The sequence below is a fragment of the Lagenorhynchus albirostris genome, chromosome 7 (genome assembly GCF_949774975.1).
Source record: "Lagenorhynchus albirostris chromosome 7, mLagAlb1.1, whole genome shotgun sequence".
Lineage (NCBI taxonomy): Eukaryota > Metazoa > Chordata > Mammalia > Artiodactyla > Delphinidae > Lagenorhynchus > Lagenorhynchus albirostris.
In genome coordinates this window covers 21,231,641-21,251,693 of record NC_083101.1, presented here as the reverse complement: position 1 = coordinate 21,251,693, position 20,053 = coordinate 21,231,641, and the positions used below count along the sequence as shown (strand labels likewise).

The 20,053-nt window shown below is 41.1% G+C and overlaps 1 protein-coding gene across 10 annotated transcripts in view; it reads right to left on the bottom strand.

Moving 5' to 3' along the window:
• The window catches only part of INIP (INTS3 and NABP interacting protein), a 54,886-nt gene that overhangs the window by 7,854 nt on the left and 26,979 nt on the right, over nucleotides 1–20,053 (bottom strand). For 3 of the 10 annotated variants that reach the window (XM_060154611.1, XM_060154613.1, XM_060154610.1), the window contains one exon: nucleotides 17,126–19,896. In XM_060154611.1, the coding sequence (XP_060010594.1) occupies nucleotides 19,801–19,896 (96 nt within the window). In that variant the 3' untranslated portion in view covers nucleotides 17,126–19,800. Of the gene's footprint in view, nucleotides 1–7,763; nucleotides 8,394–11,525; nucleotides 11,608–17,125; nucleotides 19,897–20,053 lie in introns of those variants that run through there. The other 7 variants (XM_060154608.1, XM_060154604.1, XM_060154607.1 and 4 more) reach the window with 6 other exon arrangements.

The following is a 20,053-nucleotide window of genomic DNA, read 5'->3' as shown; positions in this document are numbered from 1 at the left end:
TTTTTTCTCTACTTACCTTTAGTGTTTTTTGTATTCAAAAGTGGGAATGAATACCGGGAACTTGCACATTCACCGAGGCTCAAGTGGCCGTGGCTCTGCCTCAGGAATGGTGGTGCTGAAGGTGTTATGGGACGACCCAGGGAGTCCTTTGGGTGAGCTCTTGCCCCCAGCACCTTCTGCACCTGCTCTAAAGGAAGCCCCGCTCGCCTGGTACCTCCTCCCCAGAATTTAGCCAGTCTCCCCTTGGAAGTTTATTCCAGCAGAGGTGATGGGGGCATCAGCTTGAAGGGTATGATTCAATGAAGTATAAAGGCTTTAACACAGCACCGGGCACATAGTATTATTTATGCAATAAATCTTAGTTATTTTAGTTACAACCTTTGGTAAGAGTAATAATATTATTCACCTGATCTGCACTATACCACTTATTCCTTCCATTATGGAGATTCTCTCTCCTTTAAACTGTTAAACTTGAAGAGGAAAGCAAACCTGATAATGTGGTCACATTTATACCCATAAATTCTACCTCCAGCACCTCCAAGCCCTGATACCTCAGATATAAGCAAAAACAATTAAAGTACAGAGAAGCCCTGAGAGGCGTTAGGAGAAAGTTTTCCCATGGTTTAGTGTGTTTGCAAAGGGAAGTATTATGGGAAAACCTAACCAAAGTTGTGAAAGAAATGGTCTCCTCTGTCATGTGGCATTTCCCAGCTTTCCTTGGATTATATGCTGTATTAATCTGCCCTGACTGATAAATGTTTATAGAAGTGTGAAACTCTGTTACTTTGATTTTTATTTTAATTCAACCTCATTAAAAGCATCGCGCTATACCCACCCTATCAGCATGTTCATAGACAGCTGTGGAGAAGATCTAGACAAAATAATCCTCCTGTAGAAGCGGAAGCCTCTGGCTATAGAAGGAAGATTACCAGGCTGGCAGCGCCTTCTCTACTCACTTGGTAAATGCTGGTCTCACTTTCCTCAGCTGTGAAAGGAGATCATCGGAAAAGACCATCTCCAAAGTGAATAATGTTACATTTCTGTAGTTCCTCAAGGCCACGTAGTTAGGAAGTGGCAAAACTAGGAGGCAAAATTCCTAATTCCTCAAGATCATATACTGAATCTCCTAAGTGAGTGCTTCTCGCTATATTGGAACGCTTGCTTTAGGAATAACAATTTTCTTGAAATTTTAAGTTTGACAGCTCTTTAAATTATTTTGCTATCTCTACAGGCAGCAGAATGTTATTTTTCTCAGGTTAGGCTAACACTAACCACATTGTTACCACTTAAATAAACAAATATTTATGTTTAAATAGTACTCTTATCAAACAAGCATCACTTTGTTGCTTTTGTTGAAATCTGGATTGCTAACAGTGGGTTCTTGAGCTAGTAACCAGTTAACTTTAGGCAGCAAGAAATGCAAACGATGACGATCTCAAAGAAGAGTTACCTCATTTTCCCTCAGGCGCTCCAATTAAGCCTAAGTTAAGACCCATACATATTGAGAAACTGTTAACAAACAGCCCTGAACCGAAGAATGCATTAAAAGTTTCGAATTCACGTGTATCTTTAAATGCTTTTACTTTTGGGGTGAATTTAATGCTCTGTTTTAAGAGAAAAACATTCAGTTGTTTAGGCAAAGTTCTTAGGTAAAAATCTTCGTTGTGTTTTTCCATATAAATTATCACCTAAGCAAAAACAGGAGTGAAGGGAGAGATTGGTGATGACCTAAGGCTGAACTCCCTTTCTGAGAGAAGAGGAGGCTGTGGGGAATGAAAAACTAGCTTATCTCTGGAAGTTCCTATGTGTTCTGTATCCATGTATCCTGACATCATAGGATTTCCCAAAACTCCTTTGAGGGAGGCTGCCCATCCTTCTGGCAAAGTTTGCCTATTTTGATGATGATTTTGAGTACTTCTAGTTCTTTATAGCCCGAGAAATCCAGAGAGGTTCCCTATGTTTTAATTGTTGATAAGAATCAGATTTTTATGCTCAATTAAAGTGCTTTATTGTTTATCTAATGCAGTTCATATGGAAATTAATAATTTCAAGAAATACTTGTTAAGACCAAAAAGAAAAATCACTGGATTATATGTAGATGCATATTGCTTCCATTACTATTAAAAGCAATTAGATAGATCCCTCTCCCCCACTGAGAATGGGCTCCTAAATATTTTATGGTCAGAATAACTGATTTAATTGATTTACATTTAACTGTAGTTATTTTTACTGATTTGTTCAAATAAGTTTCTGGAAGATTCAGATTTGACTAACTGTGGTAAGTGCTTTCGCACAGCTTCCTCGTATTCTCATTTAATTCTCACAACAGCTCTGCAGGGTAGGTCTAATTATTCCCATTTTACTTACTGAGAAACCAAGGCTCAGAGAAGTTAAGTAAATTTCCCAAAGTCTCACAGAGCTAATAAGTTGGAGAACTTAAGTTTGAACCCAGGTCTTCTGACTCCAAATACAGTGCTCAATGCATTAAACTAAACTGCCTTCTTCAGGCCCAAAGAGGTCCATTTATCACAGAGCTTTTAAAAAATTAAACAGTTTCTATTTGTTTGGGAAATATTTCATTTCTCAAACCATACTGTGTCATATCTTATATGTACTCTCTTACTAATTCAATATATTGGTATAATTCAATAGTTCCTGGAAAGCCTGGTGGTTTTCTATGAATAAGTATAACATTTTCTGCCTACTGAGAACCTTCTGTGTTTATCCAATAAATAACTCATATTATCTATTGTCTACCTTAAAGGGCAGATGTTCATGCCAGTTTATTCTAATAAAAGTCAAGTCGTTTACAAACTGCACCTGTTTTGAATGGGTATCATTGCTTAAAATGTAAAGGACTTCCTAGCCTACATCACAATTACATGCTCAGGGTTTTTGCTTTCACTTTTTAATTTTGATGTCAGAGGATTTTTATAATCTTTAGGCTAAAGCAACCTCATAGCAAAATATACTTATTTAGTCATTTGTTTTCTATTCTTTCCTTTATCAGGGCATGGGGATTTTTTTGTTTTGAGGCTTAAAAAAATAAAAGGTTATAGGTAACTCTGAGACAGCCTAATCAAAATCCCCCATTTTACCAATAAGAAAATCGAAGCCCAGAGATATTAAAGGGCCCATCCAAGGTCAGCAAGACAATAAGTAGTAGATTCAGGACTAGAAAATTAATCAAGAATCTTTCCTCCATACCATAGTTGGAAGATTTGGATTTTTAAAAATTAATTAATGGAGCTGTCTGGCAGAAGGCCCCATTGACTTCCTGCCTTCCAAGAAAAACACTCATATAGACCCAGAAGAAGGCCACCTCTCAATTCTAGAATCTAGAAGGAATCAATACAATTTACAAGGCATTTGGAAGTAAAGTGAGACAAAACCTTTCAGGTTGTAGCTCACTGTTTTCTTTCGCTTTGCTTCATGAAACAGGTTCTGTGAAATAGAAAATCTGAAAGATATTTAATACTTGTTCTCATTAACCATGTCAGTCTCCTTACTCAGAGCTCTGGTGCCAGAAAAATAACTGGCTTATCCTTTCTCTTAACCAGATGCCACACTATAAAGTGAAAAGCTTCTCTATCCCACCCTCTCTCCCATCTCCCCACCCACCTCTTCTTCATTCAGTCCAGCTCCAAGTTCTAGGGCTAAAATGTGAGCAGCAAGCAGAGAGGATCTGTTGGAGGCATAGTGCATTCTGAGAAAAACGCCCTTTAGGTGAGGACAAAAACAATAAATAAGCAAGTAGCAGAAAATGCAAATATTGTGATTTTTCATGTATGGTGTTGGATCAGAGATCCAGAAAACCAGACAATAGAAAGGAAAAGGATGCCACTTCAATAGAAAAGTGTTAAACTAGAAACTGGACATGGAAATATGTACATCTTCTTACCCTCAACCTGTGCATCCAAAAAAGGGATTTGACCAACACTCAAGTGGACAGATAGCAAAATGAAAGGCAAATACTGGGTTTGAGGAGAAAGGACCATTTAAGGATGAGTATAGAGAAAACAAATGCGGCATTAAAAAAAAAAATGTGACTGAATGAAGGAAAATGAACAACTTCCAGAACAGTTGAAAGTAGTCTACTGCAAGAAACAAGAAAATTTTAGGATTCTCTTTGTCATAATTGAAGGAACAGAAGAATTGCTTCTATGCAGCAATAGTATGTTATCTTAAAATGGGAATGGATTAAGAGAAAAAGGCAACGGAATAAAATGAAAAAGAAGATAAACTGGAAAGAAGGATTTCAAGGAAGCTAAAAACACAATAGCAGATTAAAATCCACATTGGAAGTAGAAAAGAATAATACAGATGCTTATAAAAAACTCAGTGTGGGACTTCCCTGGCGGTCCAGTGGTTAAGACGCCACGCTTCCACTTCAGGGGGCACGGGTTCGATCCCTGGTCAGGGAAGTAATCCCGCATGCTGCGGGATGTGGCCAAAAATATATATATATATATCAGTGTGAAGGACAAACGAGATTTTCTTCCTATCATTCTTTCAAAAGAAACAGGAGATGAAAATAGGGGAAAGATAATGGATTTGGAAGACAGAACATTAGCTAACATTACTGGTATTTGCTTTCCTGATGGAAGGAGTATATTAAGAAAAATATCATTAGACTATAAAAATGAAATCTTTCCTGAACAAAACAAAAATCTGTGTATTTAGATTGAAAGGTCTCACTGCATTCCAGGCCAAAAAAAAAACAAGTGAAAGAGACTTGTACCTAATCACCTCCTGGCAAAATTTTAAACTACCAAGGATAAAGAATGAAAAATCCTGTAGGCATTCAGTCAGACAGAAATAAGTTGCCTATCAGAAAACAAAAGAACATTCTGGCTCCAGACTTCTACTCTATAGCACCAAGTGCCAGGAAACGATAGGGAATTCTGAGGGGAAAAGTTGTGACTTTGGTATTTGATACACATTTTATGTGCAAAGATATGGAAAATATTTTTAGTTGTGACAAGCATTGAAGTAAACCATCTATGTACTATTCTTAAAAAGATAAATTATACTGCAACCTACAAAGCTTGGTTAAATTTTGTTGTTGTTGAATATCATAATTTCAAGGGACTGTGGGGTGTCAGATCATTACCCACTGGAAGAAAGATGTATGCTTTTAAATAGGTAATATGGCGAGAAGACAAAAATCTCCCCAAATGCCCAAAGTCCTCACGTAAAATGGGCTGAACTAATACAAGAAAATGGACCTAAAAACAATTGCCACCTCACAGCATTGTGTTTATTTTTATTACTGAAGTGATGCATGATCATTATAGTAAAAATAGAAAATTCAGATACTTTTTTCTACAAATAAAATTTAAATTGCTGTTTTCCCCACTACCATTTAAAACACTATCCTGAAAGAGTCCCTTGCTTCCAAGTGAGAAAAGGCAAGGGGTCCCCACGTTCGTCCTGGTGTCTGATAGCCTAGACCAGAGCTTGTGGAGGCCATCCTGTGTGCTTCTCCACTCTTCCCAAACTCGGAACTAACAACAGGTGCAAAATTAGAAAATTACAGAAGATAAAATCTGTGTTTTAACAAGAGATCAGGAGAAATGAAACTTGTTTTAGAATACAAATGCCAGAAAAGTTCAGTTTCAACAGCAGGAAGCTCGCTGGGGGCAGTGAGGTGCTTTCCTTAGCTATACTTGAAGTTTTATGGAACTGTGTTTAAATTCAGATAGTAAGGGAATAAAAGCAGTAAAAACAAACAAAAACACAAAAAAACCCACTAAATTACTTCCTTCCAGGGTCTACAGTTATCAGTGTTAGAACTAAAGCTGGGTTGCTTTCTTTTGGTTTTCATTTGCTTGCACTGAACAGACTTGAAAACACACAGGAACACTGAGTGTCATTGGCCTTGCTCAGTTCCTTCCTGGTCATATAAAGGTTTTGTCTGTGCCCCAAGTGGTCATGACAATTTAAACTGGAAATTAAAATTTCAACAACACCAGCATGTTTACTTTAAATTTAGAAATGCAAAAGTGAATTGGTTGCTTTGCGTTTGCTTCTTTTTTCCTTCTGAAGCATAGCAAACCTCTTGCAGATGGTAGGAGCCTCTTCTGGAAAAGCTCCAATTATAACCTTTCCCAGGGTCTCCTCCTGCTTGGCTGTGACTAACAAAAGTCTGTTCACTTTAACTACTTAGACAAGAAACACGTTGCTTTTATTGAAATTTTTAATATTTTCTGTGTAGCCGTACGTTCCAAAAGATAGCAATAAAACTGTGTCCTGGTGTTTTCACTGTTCTGGATTTTTTTTTAAATGTAGAGGAGGCATCCATAATTTCTTAACACTGGAAACATCACTCTGAAGGACAGAGGAAATGGCCAGTAACTTGAATTATTTTATTGTACCATTTTCAACTTTTTCTTTCTTCCTCCAGTGATGCCTGCACATGTACACACATGTATGTGCACGTGGGATCACCCGAGTGGGAAAGCACGTATGGCATCAGTTTTATGTCATAGAGCGTCAGGGTTTCTTGTTCATTTAGTCCAGCCCTCTAGTTGATAGTCCAGTATAGTCTTAACAATTTGCAAGGTTCTGGGGTTTTTTTGTTTTGTTTTTTTTAAGTTGTTGGTGTGTTGTTTGGTTTGGTTTATGTACATGCAGCTTGCCTGTTTAACCCAGATTTTTGAAAATAAAGAAAATGTTAATGTATATTTTATGTCTGTTTTATTAAAATAACTGCGTAATTTTAACTTAATCAGCAGTATGCATAGTTTCTGAATTTTTTTATTTTAGCATCACATTTCTGGAAGTATGTTGTCCTTTGTATTTTGCAAAACGTAGGGACATTTTGAGCAGTTCTGTGCCTGTATTCTCTGCCTCTGAGCTAATGCTTCTGGTGAAATCAGTTCTGACTGACTCTCCCTCTGGTTCTCTGATGTAGATTCCTTCACTTGGCAGGCTGAGGGCCCATTTGGAAAGCTCTCATGGTGACTGTATATTGACCATTGTATACATGCCTCTAATGTTTTTCTGCTCTTTAAATTAGTATTTATGGCTTTTGGAGAGTGCATTTAATCCTAAAACCTTTTAAAGTTGAAATTTACTGTTCTATATATACAACAGCTAAAATCATTCCTAGGAAACAAGTTTCTGAAAAATACTTAAGTAATGGTGGTAATGGTGAAAAGATGAGAGGTTTCATTCACAAATATTGACCCTAAAGCAAATTTAATCTCTTCTCATTGTTTTGCTTAGAGCAATGATTTTTAAAATCTTAGACTCCTGAACCAGTTAAAAAATTTGATGAGAGCTGTAGGTCATTTTCTCAAGAAGATGCGTATTTGCATGCAACATTACATACATAAACCCAAGTTTAAAAACTCCTGCACTAGATTTTTTAAAAATGAGTTGTCTTTTTGAGATCTATGCTAAAATATTTAAGAATCTTCTTCAAAATAATCCAGAGGGGTAGAGAAGATGGAGGTGTAGATGGGATATAAATCGTTAAAGCAGATCAGTGGGTACATGAGAATTCATTATACTCTTCTCTCTTTTTTTGTAGATGTTTGAAATTTTCTATAAGGCAGACTTTAAAATAAACACACAAAAAGCTCTTGTACTAGAGACTCCACAACCCTCCCTACCAGTCTTATAGAATCACAGAATCTTCAAGCTGAAAGGAAGGACCTGAGGAGAGTGAGAGTAACGATGCTGGCAAATACAAGTAAGGCCCTCTAGATGATACCCAAGGAACATTTTCAGGCAAGGATGGTGAGTTGTAACAGTAATGGCAAGAACCAGTGAAATTTTAATTGTTAACATGGCCTGGTTTGCATCTACTAGATAGCAACACATTTTGTCTCTCCCTTTAATACAGAGAGTAGATCTGTGGAAATATGGTTGATCCCAGCAGCCTTAGTTGTAACATACAGATTGAGATGTGATCCATCATGCTGAAAGTACCCAAGATGGGCACACTGAGCCAGGGCCCCAAAAGGCCTGGGGTAGCACATGGCCTTCTAGGCCTGAGGACAAATACTCCTCATGGCATTGCTCTGGAAACTATGTGCTACCGAAACCTTGAAAGAATGAGAGAACCTGCAGGCAAGGACCAGCAAGGGTGTATTAGGTAGGGTAGACAGAGCTAGAGGCGTCAATGGCCTGGTGCCTGCCCACTCTCCCTTAGGTGCCAAGACATTCTTTCCCAGTGCCTGAGGGCATCTCTCAGGAACAATACCTTTTGGCTTGTTTCAGTCTGTTCCATCTCCTTTTTCTTGCCCTCTCCCAGAAAAGGACTGGAGCCCCAGAAGGTGTGCAGCCCATCTTCCTTCCCCAGTACATTCCCTTTTCTGTTTCTTCTTTCGGTTTCCCTGTTTGATTTCTTCCTCTGCTTAGGATCATTTTCACCACCATTTTTGCTGGTAAGACACCAGGGACAGACATGAAAGACATTAAGCAAGATATATTTCAGCAATAAACAAGCTTCTTGTATTACTCATGGGATCCCAAAGAAATAAGGATGAGAAATCAAAATTCCTGCCGGAGTATTTACAATGTACTCAGCTGTTGAAATGTTCAGAATGCAGTCATGGAAGTAATTTAGCACATTTCTAATACACTTCAGTATGGTGATAATGTGTAAGAGTTTGGTCATTTAAAAAACCCAGTGAATCTTTCAAGACATTATTAAAGAATCTAACGCCCACCAATAACAAATAACATTTTTGACAGATAACAGTTAATACGATATTTGTGGTTTGTTGTTTCTGTCCCTAGGATAATGGCCCAGAATTGAAAGGATGCGACTGGACCTCCCCATAGGCAGGGAACAGCATTATCTAGATGTTGCCTTTTGTCCTGTAGTCTCAGGACATGTACAGACTATGTACAGCTCACTATCATGCATTTCTCCTCAATGTAACAATGCAGCCAGGCCACTGTTTCCCAAGTGTCAGTCATTCGTGTCCCTCCTTAACAATTTTGTGATAGCTGAGTCCACTTGTTCTATTATTTATTTGCTATTTTCTTGAAATTGATCCTTCTCTTTTACTTGAGTAAGCCAGAAATAAATCCTTTTTTTTAAAGCAGGGTTCCTGGAGTCAAACCCCTCAGGTTCAAATCCCAGTTCTGCCTCTTACTAGTTCTGTGACCTTGGGCAAGTTATTTGACCTCTCTGTGCCTCAATTTCTTCATCTTTAAAAAGGGGATAACAATATCTAGCTTGTAGGATTGTGGTGAGGATTAAGTAAGAATAGTAATACATATACAGCACTTAGAACAATGGCCAGTACCTAGTAACTGTCAAAAAATATTAACTGTTAGCTATGTTATTTATATTACTACATAAATGCTGGATTACTTGCAGTACCTAGAGATAACAATACATAACTACTAAAGTTAGAAGTGTTTGCCCACATGTACCCCAAGAATCCTCTCCAGCGTCACCAGTGGTGCAGCCACCGCTGTGGGAAACAGCTTGGCCAGCCTCTTCTGTCTGAAGTGACCTTCTCCTTGGCTTCCATGAGGACTTAAGGTGTCACTGTCTCCTGATTTTTTTGATGCGTCTCTAGATTCTCAGGCACCTCGTCCCTTGACTCTGTCATTTATACTGATTCAATTTTACACACTTTGTCAGGGCGATTTCACCCCCTCCCATGGCCTGAGCATAAGCAGACCTACGTTATCGAAAACTTTTTCAACTGGGGCTCTTTGTCTGAACCGCAGAATGCAGAATGCAACCCGAGTGCCTGTTTTCTCAGTTCTCCTGAGAACTAGTGCCATCCTAGATCAGGGGAGAGACGCTCATTCCTTCCAGACGGTGGAGGCCTTAGGGCAGCAGTGCTTAATTCTCTAGTGGAGCCGCAGCTGAGAAGGGCTCCTCGACCCAGGTCCCACCCGTATTTCTTCCTAAGGTAATGGCGCTTGTATCCACCGTGTTGCCCAAGCCAGAAACCTGACATTTTCCATGACCTCCATCCTCCCTCTCCCCCCATTCCTCTCTCATCCTCCATTGTGTTTCCATCATTGGATAATTCTACCCGCCTTAATAACCCTTGAATCTCTCCCCTTCCCATTCTGCTCACTGCCACCAGCTTGGTCAGCCCATACCACTTGCCCCAGGATCACGTAAAAGCAACCTGAGTGGTCTTCTTGCCTCTACTAGTCTATCCTCCACTGCTTCCTGGGAAAATCTCACTAAACGCACACCTTATTCTATCATTACCCCACCCATGGCTCTCCAAAGCCCTTCTGATAAAGCGCCATACCCTCCACGTGGAGGCTGGCTCGTGCTGTTACCCCACTCCCGCGTCTCTGCACTGGGCCTGCTCCTCCCCTCTGCCCAGGAGGCCCTCTCCTTCCACCCGCTCCTCTGCCATCACCCCTTTCTTTTGTGAAAGTCTTACTCAACCTTCAGTTCTTGCCCGGCACGCTGGACATGTGAGCTCCTCCTCTAAGGAGCAGCCAGTCCTCTTGGATTCTGCAGCCTCGGGAGTTAGCAACGTTGAACAGGACCAGGACCCGGTCACTGTCACCCCTGCAGGGCAACTCCCATCCCCAAGGAGCCAGGTGTGTTCAAAGGGGGCAGCTCAGCATTTGCCCCAAGAAGCGGCTAACCCGGGACACCAGGACAGAGGGCTGGCTGTGCTTTAGCTTGCGGCTGCTCAGAGCCTGTCTTTTCACTGTTGGACGTTTTCCTAAGAGAACTTGAATTAATAGCTCGGTAATGAATAATGAGGGGCTGGCACACACTCCTGTTTTCTTAACAGAATTATGGCTGCCAGCCTCACTGTATTGGCTACAATGTTACAAGGCTCTGGAATCTCCTGGGAGACTCCCAACAGTCATAACATCTGTGGCATGGAGAAGATTTCCAAAAGACTGCACCGGAGAAGCACCCAAAGAGGTACAGCTAAATTCCTTCTGACCGAAGAGTTTTAACCTGGCACCCGTGGCTGGGTTTCAGGGAGTCTAGGAACCCCTAAGATTACAGGCGTAGGTTTTTTTGTGTGTATGTCTATGTGTACATTCACTTGGGGAGAGGGTCCATGCTGAGGACCAAGATGCCAGTTTTCCCTTTAGATGGTCAGACTTATTTCATTTGTTCATTAAAATGTTTGGACACTTGTTATAATATGCCAGGCACTATCCTAAGTACTGGGGGTATATATCAGTGAAAACCACACACACACACACACACACAAAAGTATTTGCACTTACAGCCCTTATATTCTAGTGGGAGAAGGCAGACAATAAACAAAATAAGAAAGTCAGTTACATTCTATGTTAGAGGGTGCCAAGTGTCCAGAGAAAAATTAAGCAAGGTTGCTGATAAAAGGAGATGAAATTTTGAATACAGTGGTCCAAGAAGGCATCATTTAAAAGATGACATTTAAGTAAAGACTTGAGACTGTTGAGGGAGCAAAGCTACATGGGTAAAGGGGGGAAGACCGTGCCAGGCAGAGGGAAAAGCGGGGGGAGGTCCCTCGCTCTTCAAAGTTGCTTTCGCCTGACATTGAGGCAGACAGCAGGGTCTAAGAAAACATCATCACCTTCCGGTAGAGTGGAAGGGCTGGGCATCGCAGGTCAAACTGCTTTCTGTCTGATGGACCAGACTGGTTTGTGTGACCAAAGCTGCAAAGAATAAGAATGTCACTTGGGACCAGGGACTGACATTCTTTATCATTCAGACCTGTCAGTTCTAGCACGAGGTGGAAGCACATATACTTTTGGCTCAAATTCCAATTGTCATTTTGGTCACTGGCAGTTTTCAGTAGATCAACAGCCTCTCAGTAGAAAAGCTTAATAACTCTAAGAGGGAAAGAGAAAAGAGTACATTAAGATTCAAGGGGGGAAAAACGTTGCCTGTTTTCAGCTAAATTCTCTTTGTTCCAACAAAGACTCATTTGACAATATTTTGTATAGTTGTAATCTATTGTAAAGATTTTGGCTTTTATTCTTAGTGAGATGGAAACTCATTAGAGAAAAGACATGATCTTAACTTATATTAAAAAATTACTATGGTAAAATGTACAGAAAATTTACCATTTTAACCATTTTTAAATGTTACAGTTCAGTGGCGTTAAGTATATTCACATTGTTGTGCAACCATCACGACTGTTCATTTCCAGAACTTTTTCATCATCCCACAGTGTAACTCAGTACCCATTAAATAATAACTCATTTCCCCCTTCTCCCGGCCCCTGAGTAAAACCACCATTCTACTTTCTGTTTCTATGAATTTGACTACTCTAGACATCTCATATAAGTGGCATATTTGTCCTTCTGTGTCTGGCTTATTTCACTTAGCATAGTGGCTTCAGGGATCATCTGTGTTGTAGCATGTATCAGAATTTCATTCCCTTTTAAAGCTGAATAATATTCTGTCGTATGTATATACCATAGTTTATGTATTCGCCCGATGATGGCTATTTAAGTTGTTCCCACCTTTTGGCTTTTGTGAATGATTCTGCTGTGAACATGGGTGCAGACATATCTGTTTGAGTCCCTGCTTTCAGTTCTTCTGGGTTTATGCCCAGAAGCAGAATTACTGGATCGAAGGATAACTCTATGTTTAATTTTTTGAGGAACGAACATACTGTTTTCCACAGCAGCTGCACCATTTTACATTCCTACCAACAGTGCACGAGGGTTCCAATTTCTCCACATTCTCACCAACATTTGTTTTTTGATTCATTTGGTTTTTTTTTTTGACAGCAGCCATCTTTGTGGTTTATTATTTGCATTTCCCTAATGATTAGTGATGCTGAGCATCTTTTCAGATGCCTTACTTACATTTTTAAAATATCACTCTGGCTGTTGTGTTGAAATTCCCAACTGTGGGGTGAGATGAAGGAAAGGGGACAAATGTGGAAGGAGGAAAGCCAGTTAGAAGTCTGTTGCAGAAGTCTAGGTATATGATGATGGTGGCTTGGAGCAAGATGTTAGAAGTGGAAGTAGTAAGAATTCACGGGATTCTGGATATACTTTGAGGCTAGAGCTGCTACGATTGAAAGAGGAGTGTGAGAAAGGAGTCCAGAATAACTCCTATGATTTATGGCTGTGCAAATAGCCATTTACTGAGTCAGGGAATGCCGGGGGAAGAGTATGCTGGGAAGGTGAGGCATTAAGCGTCCAAGTCTGGACATGTTAAGTTTGGTTGCCTATTAGACTTCCAAGTGGAGATGTCAGTTTGACGGTGGATATGGGAGTTTGGAGATCAAGGGTATTTCAGTTATCTTTTGCTGCATAATAAATAAACTACCCCAAAATTTAGGAGTTTAAAACAGCAACAATTTATTATTTATCATCCTGTGGGTTGACTGACTGGCTCAGCTGTGCAGTTCTGCTCTATGTGGCATCAGCTGGGATCACTCACTTGGCTGCATTCAGTAGTGGGCTACGTGGGAAGGTCCAGAGTATCTTCATTCACATATCTGGCACCTCAGGGAGTCAGACTTCTTACGTGGCGACTGGTTTCTCCAGAAAGGACGAGATCAGAAGTTGTCAGGCTTCATAAAGGATGGGTCCAAAATGACATAGCACCTCTTCTGCCATATCCTATTTGTCAAAACATGTCACAGGGCCAGCACATGCGAGCGGAGGGAACACAGACTCCACCTTTTGATGAGAAGAGTGGCATGTGCCTAGAGGGATTGGGTGGCAGCCATCTCAGGAGACTGACCAACACAAAGAGAGCTCAGGGTTGGGGACTTCAGTTTGAAAGCAATCAGAAGATTGTACTTAAGCCATACTACTGTATGAAGATTACCCAGGGAATGACTGTAGATAGAAAGGAGATGGAAAGGCTGATCTCCAGGGTATTCCAACATTTTGCATTTGGAAGGAGGAGAAGCCAATAAATGAGACTGAGAAGAAACAACCAATAAGGAAGGAGGAAAAAACCAGGAGAGTGCAGGGCTGCTGAAGACAGGTGCAGAGAGCGTTTCAAGAAAGAGGGAGTGAGGGGGGGACTTCCCTGGCAGTCCAGTGGTTAGGACTCTGCGCTTCCACGGCAGGGGTCACAGGTTAGATCCCACATGCTGTTCGGCGTGGCAAAAAAAAAAAGAAAGAAAGAAAAGAAAGAGGGAGTGATTCGTTATGGAAAATGCTGCTGAAAGTTCAAGCGAGACAAGGGATGAAGATTGACAACTGGATTTGGCCACGTGGAGACAACTGGTGGTTTTACAAGAATAATTTCAGTGAATTTGTGGAGACATAAGCTTGATTAGGGTGAGTTCCAGAGACAATATGGAGACAGGAATTAAAGGCAGTTGGCATAGACAACTCTTTTCAGGAGTTACACAGGGAAGCAGAGAAATGGGACAGTAAATAATAGGATGTAGATCAATGGAAGACAAATGAAGAAACCAGCTTTCAAAAGAATGTAAACCATTCATCCATTACAGCAAGTAAGGCAGAGTATCATATGGCCACAAATGCAGGTAGGGTGATTAGATGTGCTAGTGGGAGGTGCTGTAGAAGCAAATGCTGTCTAGCGGTGAAGGGACGGTTAGTCCAGCCTTGGACAAAATGTAAGATCATCAGACTGTCTTTAAGTAGGTGCACATTTATAGGCAAAAAGCGTGATTCTGTGGAGAAAGCTAGGAATGCAGAGAAATAACTGACAGTGTGGAACCTGAGAGCATGTGGCTCAGGAGGGGATGCAGAACTTGGGGCAGAAGAGGACTATCTGACTCCAGCTTCAGAGAATGGCCTGAGTCTGGTGACTCAAGAATGGGGAAGGCAGTCTTTAGAGCCCAGGATGTCAAGGACCTGGGAGACTAGGGTATTAGGTCACACGACAGTGGCTGCCGATACCTCCAGGACAGCAGCAGGGGTAACGCAGGGGAGAGGACGACTGTGAAGTAGTAGTCGAGTCCTTAAAGAAGGGGAGGGAGCACCCAGGCAGAGTACTGGGCAACGGTGATGCTGGCGTTTTTAAGGGGGGAGGGGGCATGCATTTTTAAGAAGTGGATTTTGAAAGGAAATGAATATTCTGGAGGGGCAATGGTGAGTGAGCCAGACACTAGCTGAACCTGCAGCCGGGATGTAACCCCTGATCTGCCTCCTCCTGAGAGGCACTGGAGACCTGGAGACCTCGAGAGGAAGCCAGGGACTAGAAAGAGTTCGAACGTATGTACAGATATATTTTGGTGATTGAACCAAAGGAATTCCAGACATCACAGCAGGGCATCATCAGGAAAGGACGTCATGGGAGGGTTGGGGGCCGCAGGTGCAGGGCAGGAGGCTGAACCGCAAGGGAGGGAAGAGCGGGCAGCTCACTCTGGTGGCAACCAAGAGCGAAAGGCAGGCAGTGGAGGTGGCACCCGAGGCGAGATGGGAGTTTTGAGTTCTGCTCTCCCACCTCCTAGCTGTGTGGCTAAGAGATCACTTAGCAAGTTAGTACATCTTGTGTTTAGATGGCAAGTGACAGAAAACCTACTTTAATCTGGCTTAAACAATAATGAGGGTTTACTACCCCCATACATACCCTTCCATAGAGGAAGGGCGGCACTGTAGGAATTGACTCAGCTGTGCAATGATGTCCTCAAGGACCCAGTTTCTCTATATTTCTCTGTTGCACCTTTTATCGTGGTGGCTTCATCCTAAGGCTGTTCCACCTCATGGTCACATGACGGCTGCCAACAACACTCAGGAAAAAAATATATATATGATTTCCTTTTACACATCTAGAAAGACTCCCTTTTGGTAGCAGTCTCAGAAAGGTGAAAAAATATCTTTTCCATACGTGCAGCAAACCTCTCCTGCAGTCTCATTTGGGTTGAACTTGGGTAACGTGTCCACTCTTGAACCAGTTCCCGTGGTCTGTGATATACCACGTGCTGACCAGCTGTGGCAAGAGGGAGTCATCCTGATCGGTTTGGAGCACGTAAGGCCCACCCCTGTTGCTGAGACAGTCGGCACACTGGCTGTATTGGGGAAGAGTCATGCTCAATAAAAATCTGAGTATTGTTAGGAAGGGGAAAGGAAGAATTTGTGCTGAGTAGACGACTAAGAACGTCCACTCACTGAGCTGTCGTGAAGGTTAAATGAATATTTGCAAGGATGCCTTGCTTTTTCTTTCTTAAAAGGTTCTTAGAGGTAGAGCTCTAGAGGAAAGCTGTGAGAGCGAAAGACAGATAAGGGGGGAGGTGAAGAAACAGAAATTTGGGTTAAGAATCCAAGAACTAAGCGGAAGAGACAGCAGAGGTAGATGGGGCTGGAGCTGAGGCGTGGATGTAAACAGAACACGCCTGTCTGAATTCTCAGTAGAAACTGAGAGTGAAAATTCTTCTGGTGCCTTGCAAGTCCCCCTTTCCCAAGAGCTCATGAGGGCCTAATTGGTTCATCTCTATACCTGCCTGTGCTCAAAAATGTTCAGTCACTCCCAGCTCTATACTGGGCTAGACATTTGCCTCACCCTGGAATTCCAGACTCTTGGAATTGGCTTCATTCTAATTATTGCCATATACAAATTTACCCACAAGGTCCATACAAGTCCAACCAAACTGGACTTTTGGTTGCTTCACAATGGCCCCTACACCGGCTCTCCTGCCTGCCTTTGTGCAGGTTTTTCTTTTGCTCTGAATGTTGCTCTCCTATCTTTCCCGGCTGGAATCTCTCATCTTGAAAGCCAAGTTCAAATGATTGTTCTCCGATGGAGCCTTCACTGGTCCTTCCACGCTCATGTACTCATTCCTTCCTCACTACTGGTGCGCTATAGCATTAGCTACTAGTGTCACCTACTCTAGACTGTCAGATTCTTGAGGACAGCCAAGTTCTCCTCCATACATGTTCATTCTTTATTTGCTCATTAAAAAAAGCTGTGGGTGTCAACTGTGTGCTAGTCACTGTGCAGACAGAGGTGAGGAGGTAGCACTCAGTAAATACTGGTTGAACTTAATGCTACTGAAATGGGCTAGTGCCAGCTGGTAGGATTCCAGTGGGGGGACCAACTGCACTAACGAACCGATGTCCTCTCTGTCGATCTTCTATTCTGAGTGTAACCATATTTGCCAAAACCCTTGCCTCAGTGGGCCTTAAGTGCATATAAAAGCTGAGTTTTTATTGCCAAAGTAAAGCAAAGAACTGAGACAAATAATGAGACAGCTTATAGATTGTTCAGGAAAAAAAAAATCTGCCTTTGAAATTATTAAGTCATTTCAGTTTTTATTCCAGAGTCATACAAAGCACTATCGTCTGTATTATTTAGCAGTGGCTTTCAAAACATTTTTGCCATTTCACAGTAAAAAAAAAAAAAACCTTTATATCATGATTCAGGTCATATTTATTCATTCATTCATTCCTTCAATTAAGTAAGTATTAACTACCTACAATATGCCAAATACTATTCTCAGCAGAATACAGTAGTAAACAAAAAGGAAGGAGGGAACAAAAGCCCTTGCCTTCAAAGACCTTACGTGCTAGTGGAGCATACAATAAACAAAATAAGTAAAACACACAGAAAAGGAAGACTCATGAACAAAACCTCCTATTATTACGTGCCATGTACTCTGATATTTTCTATTTTATATATAAAAAAAAAAAGCGGGTCACACCCCATTCAGCTATTAAGTTGGCCTCTCAATTCGGTAACGTGTTGAGACCTACACTTTGAAAAATACTGATCTAGACACTTTATGGAGTAGGCAGAGTGTGTTCTGTGCCCGTTATACAGATGAGACAGAGTGACACGTAAAGCTCAAGGTTAAGTGGGTTAGCCACACACACGCGCGCTCCGAGGGAAGCAACGCTGGCGCGTGTCCTCAGGGCTTCTGACGAGCCCACTGCTGCCCTCTCCATTATCCTCTGCAGTCCTCACAACTGTCGTAGTCCCTACCTCTCTTTGACTATGAAATCCTGACCTCTCCCTGGAGCAGCTCTTCCCTCCCCTGCCAGGTAAAATCCCATCGATACTCCTAGGCCTGTGTAGACGGCCCGTCTCCGGGATGCGGCTCCTGTGCCACTCACTGGACGCTGGCTTCCTCACTGCTGTACCACAGTAGGATCCTCTCCACCGTGACCTCTTTAAGAGCAAGTCTTACTCTCCTTTTCCCCCCGGGGCACAGCTTTACAGAGTAGGTATTAAAAAATACACATGGAACTGAACTGAATTTGTACGTGACTCAAAGGAGAGGGGTGAAGGAAGTGCTTACTCTATTTGAAAGGCTGAGACCAGAAAAGATACCACTGGGAAAAGACCTCTTTACCGAGGTTATAAAAGTCACACATTTGGCAGAGGCTTCAACAATAAAAAACTATACAATCCAAAAAATGTATCTCCTTAGCATCGGTAGATTTAGAACGATGCCAGTAGCTCCTGGATCGCACAGAACAGAAGCTTAGTCAAATCAATTCAAGGAAATGAGGACCACGATAAGAAGGGCCAAGGCTAGCTATGTGGACCTGAGGCAGGGCAGAGGCAAAGGCCCCAGGTGACCCTCAGCAGCAGAAGAAAGGGCACCTTTGCTGCAATGGTGACCATTACGATGGGGACAGCTGCCAACTCACCCAAATGAAGAAAAGCAGTCGCAGTTCTCAACAGAAAGAATCTAAATGGCGCAGCCATATCTAGAATTGTCCACTCCTTTTCATATAGTTGGGGTAAGATGGGGCTGTGTGGTTGGTACAAATATCTAAGGGAAGGAGAGAGAAGAAACTCTTCAAAAAGGGAGATGGACTTATTCTAATTATTGACCCAAAGTGGAATATAAAGTTTAAATTTTAGGCTACCACCAGAGAGGATGGGGACTCAAGGCCAAGATGAGGTCAGTTATAAAAAATACTGTATCTGTGATATAGTAGAAAACTTAATTTCAGTCCTATTAAAAGTAAAAAAATGTCGGTTAGCTAAACGACCTCTAAGTTTCAGGGACCTACAACTGAATTCTCTAACCCATGGTTTTCAGACTTTATTTTGAATTAGAGACACTAATTCCGTGGGACTAGGGTCAGCTGTAGGGACTGCATATTTAAATAAGCACCCTGGATTCTGTTAAAGATGTATCACGTTGAGAAACTGGCTTAACCTAATTCTTTCCTTTTTACAATAACCAAAAAGGGGCTCAACTTTAGTTAATGTTTCTAATTAGAGCAAAAATGGGCAGTAAAACTGTACAGGCACAGCATTCATGCAGTAACACTAAACAAGAGCATATGCAAAATTTAAAACTACATTGCTTATTAATTGTTTTTAACAGCATTTAGTCACATAATTTGTAGTGGCATAGGTTTATAAAAGATGTTTAAGACTGGTTGGTAACTTAGTCTTATCTTGGGTTTTCCTTTAAAATTGAGAATAGGGGAACGAGTCACAAGTTAAAGGGTATTTCAGGATACGTTGATTATAAACTCAAAAGGTACACTGATATCAATTCTATAAACAGCAAATGTGAATGAAACTTATTTAAGCCTATTGGTTCACATTTTTAAAAAGCACCCTCATTTGTTTAAAGTTAAGTACTTTAAATGGTTCTTGAAAGTCTACTGTAGACATAATATACTCAGTCCAACTAGCTGGTGGTGGGGTGGGTTTATATGACCACATCCAATTCAGAGTCTGACTCAGAATTAAAAATCAAACTGCATTACACAAAAGTTACAGTCATGGGTAGCATAATCAGTTCCTCAGATAATACAGCTTCCAGAGCTATCATCATCCTGGTCACCCTTCTGTTTTGCTTTCACTTACACATATCTTTCTTTTAAAGAAACAAAATATGTAAAAGTTCACCAAAATTCGGCAAGTCACAGTTTGTATAGCACTGACTGATAGTAGCTTTGGCATTTGATATTACAAAGTTACTTTTGTTACAAATATTTTCTTCATTCTGGGTCAAGGCGAGGTAAAACAGGAAGAATAAGATTCCCAAATGCAGAATCTTGAGTTATGAAGTATCCAGATGAATGTGCATGTGCATGCTGGGAAAGAGTTAAAGAAAAAAAAAGGCAATTCACCTATTAAGAGTCACAATTCTTCAACCAAGGCAGTAAAATTACTTATCCTCTCTGAGTGCTTGAGACCAAATTTGTTTTAAAAATCAGTTCTTATGCTGTTAATTTTGTTTAAATACACAGG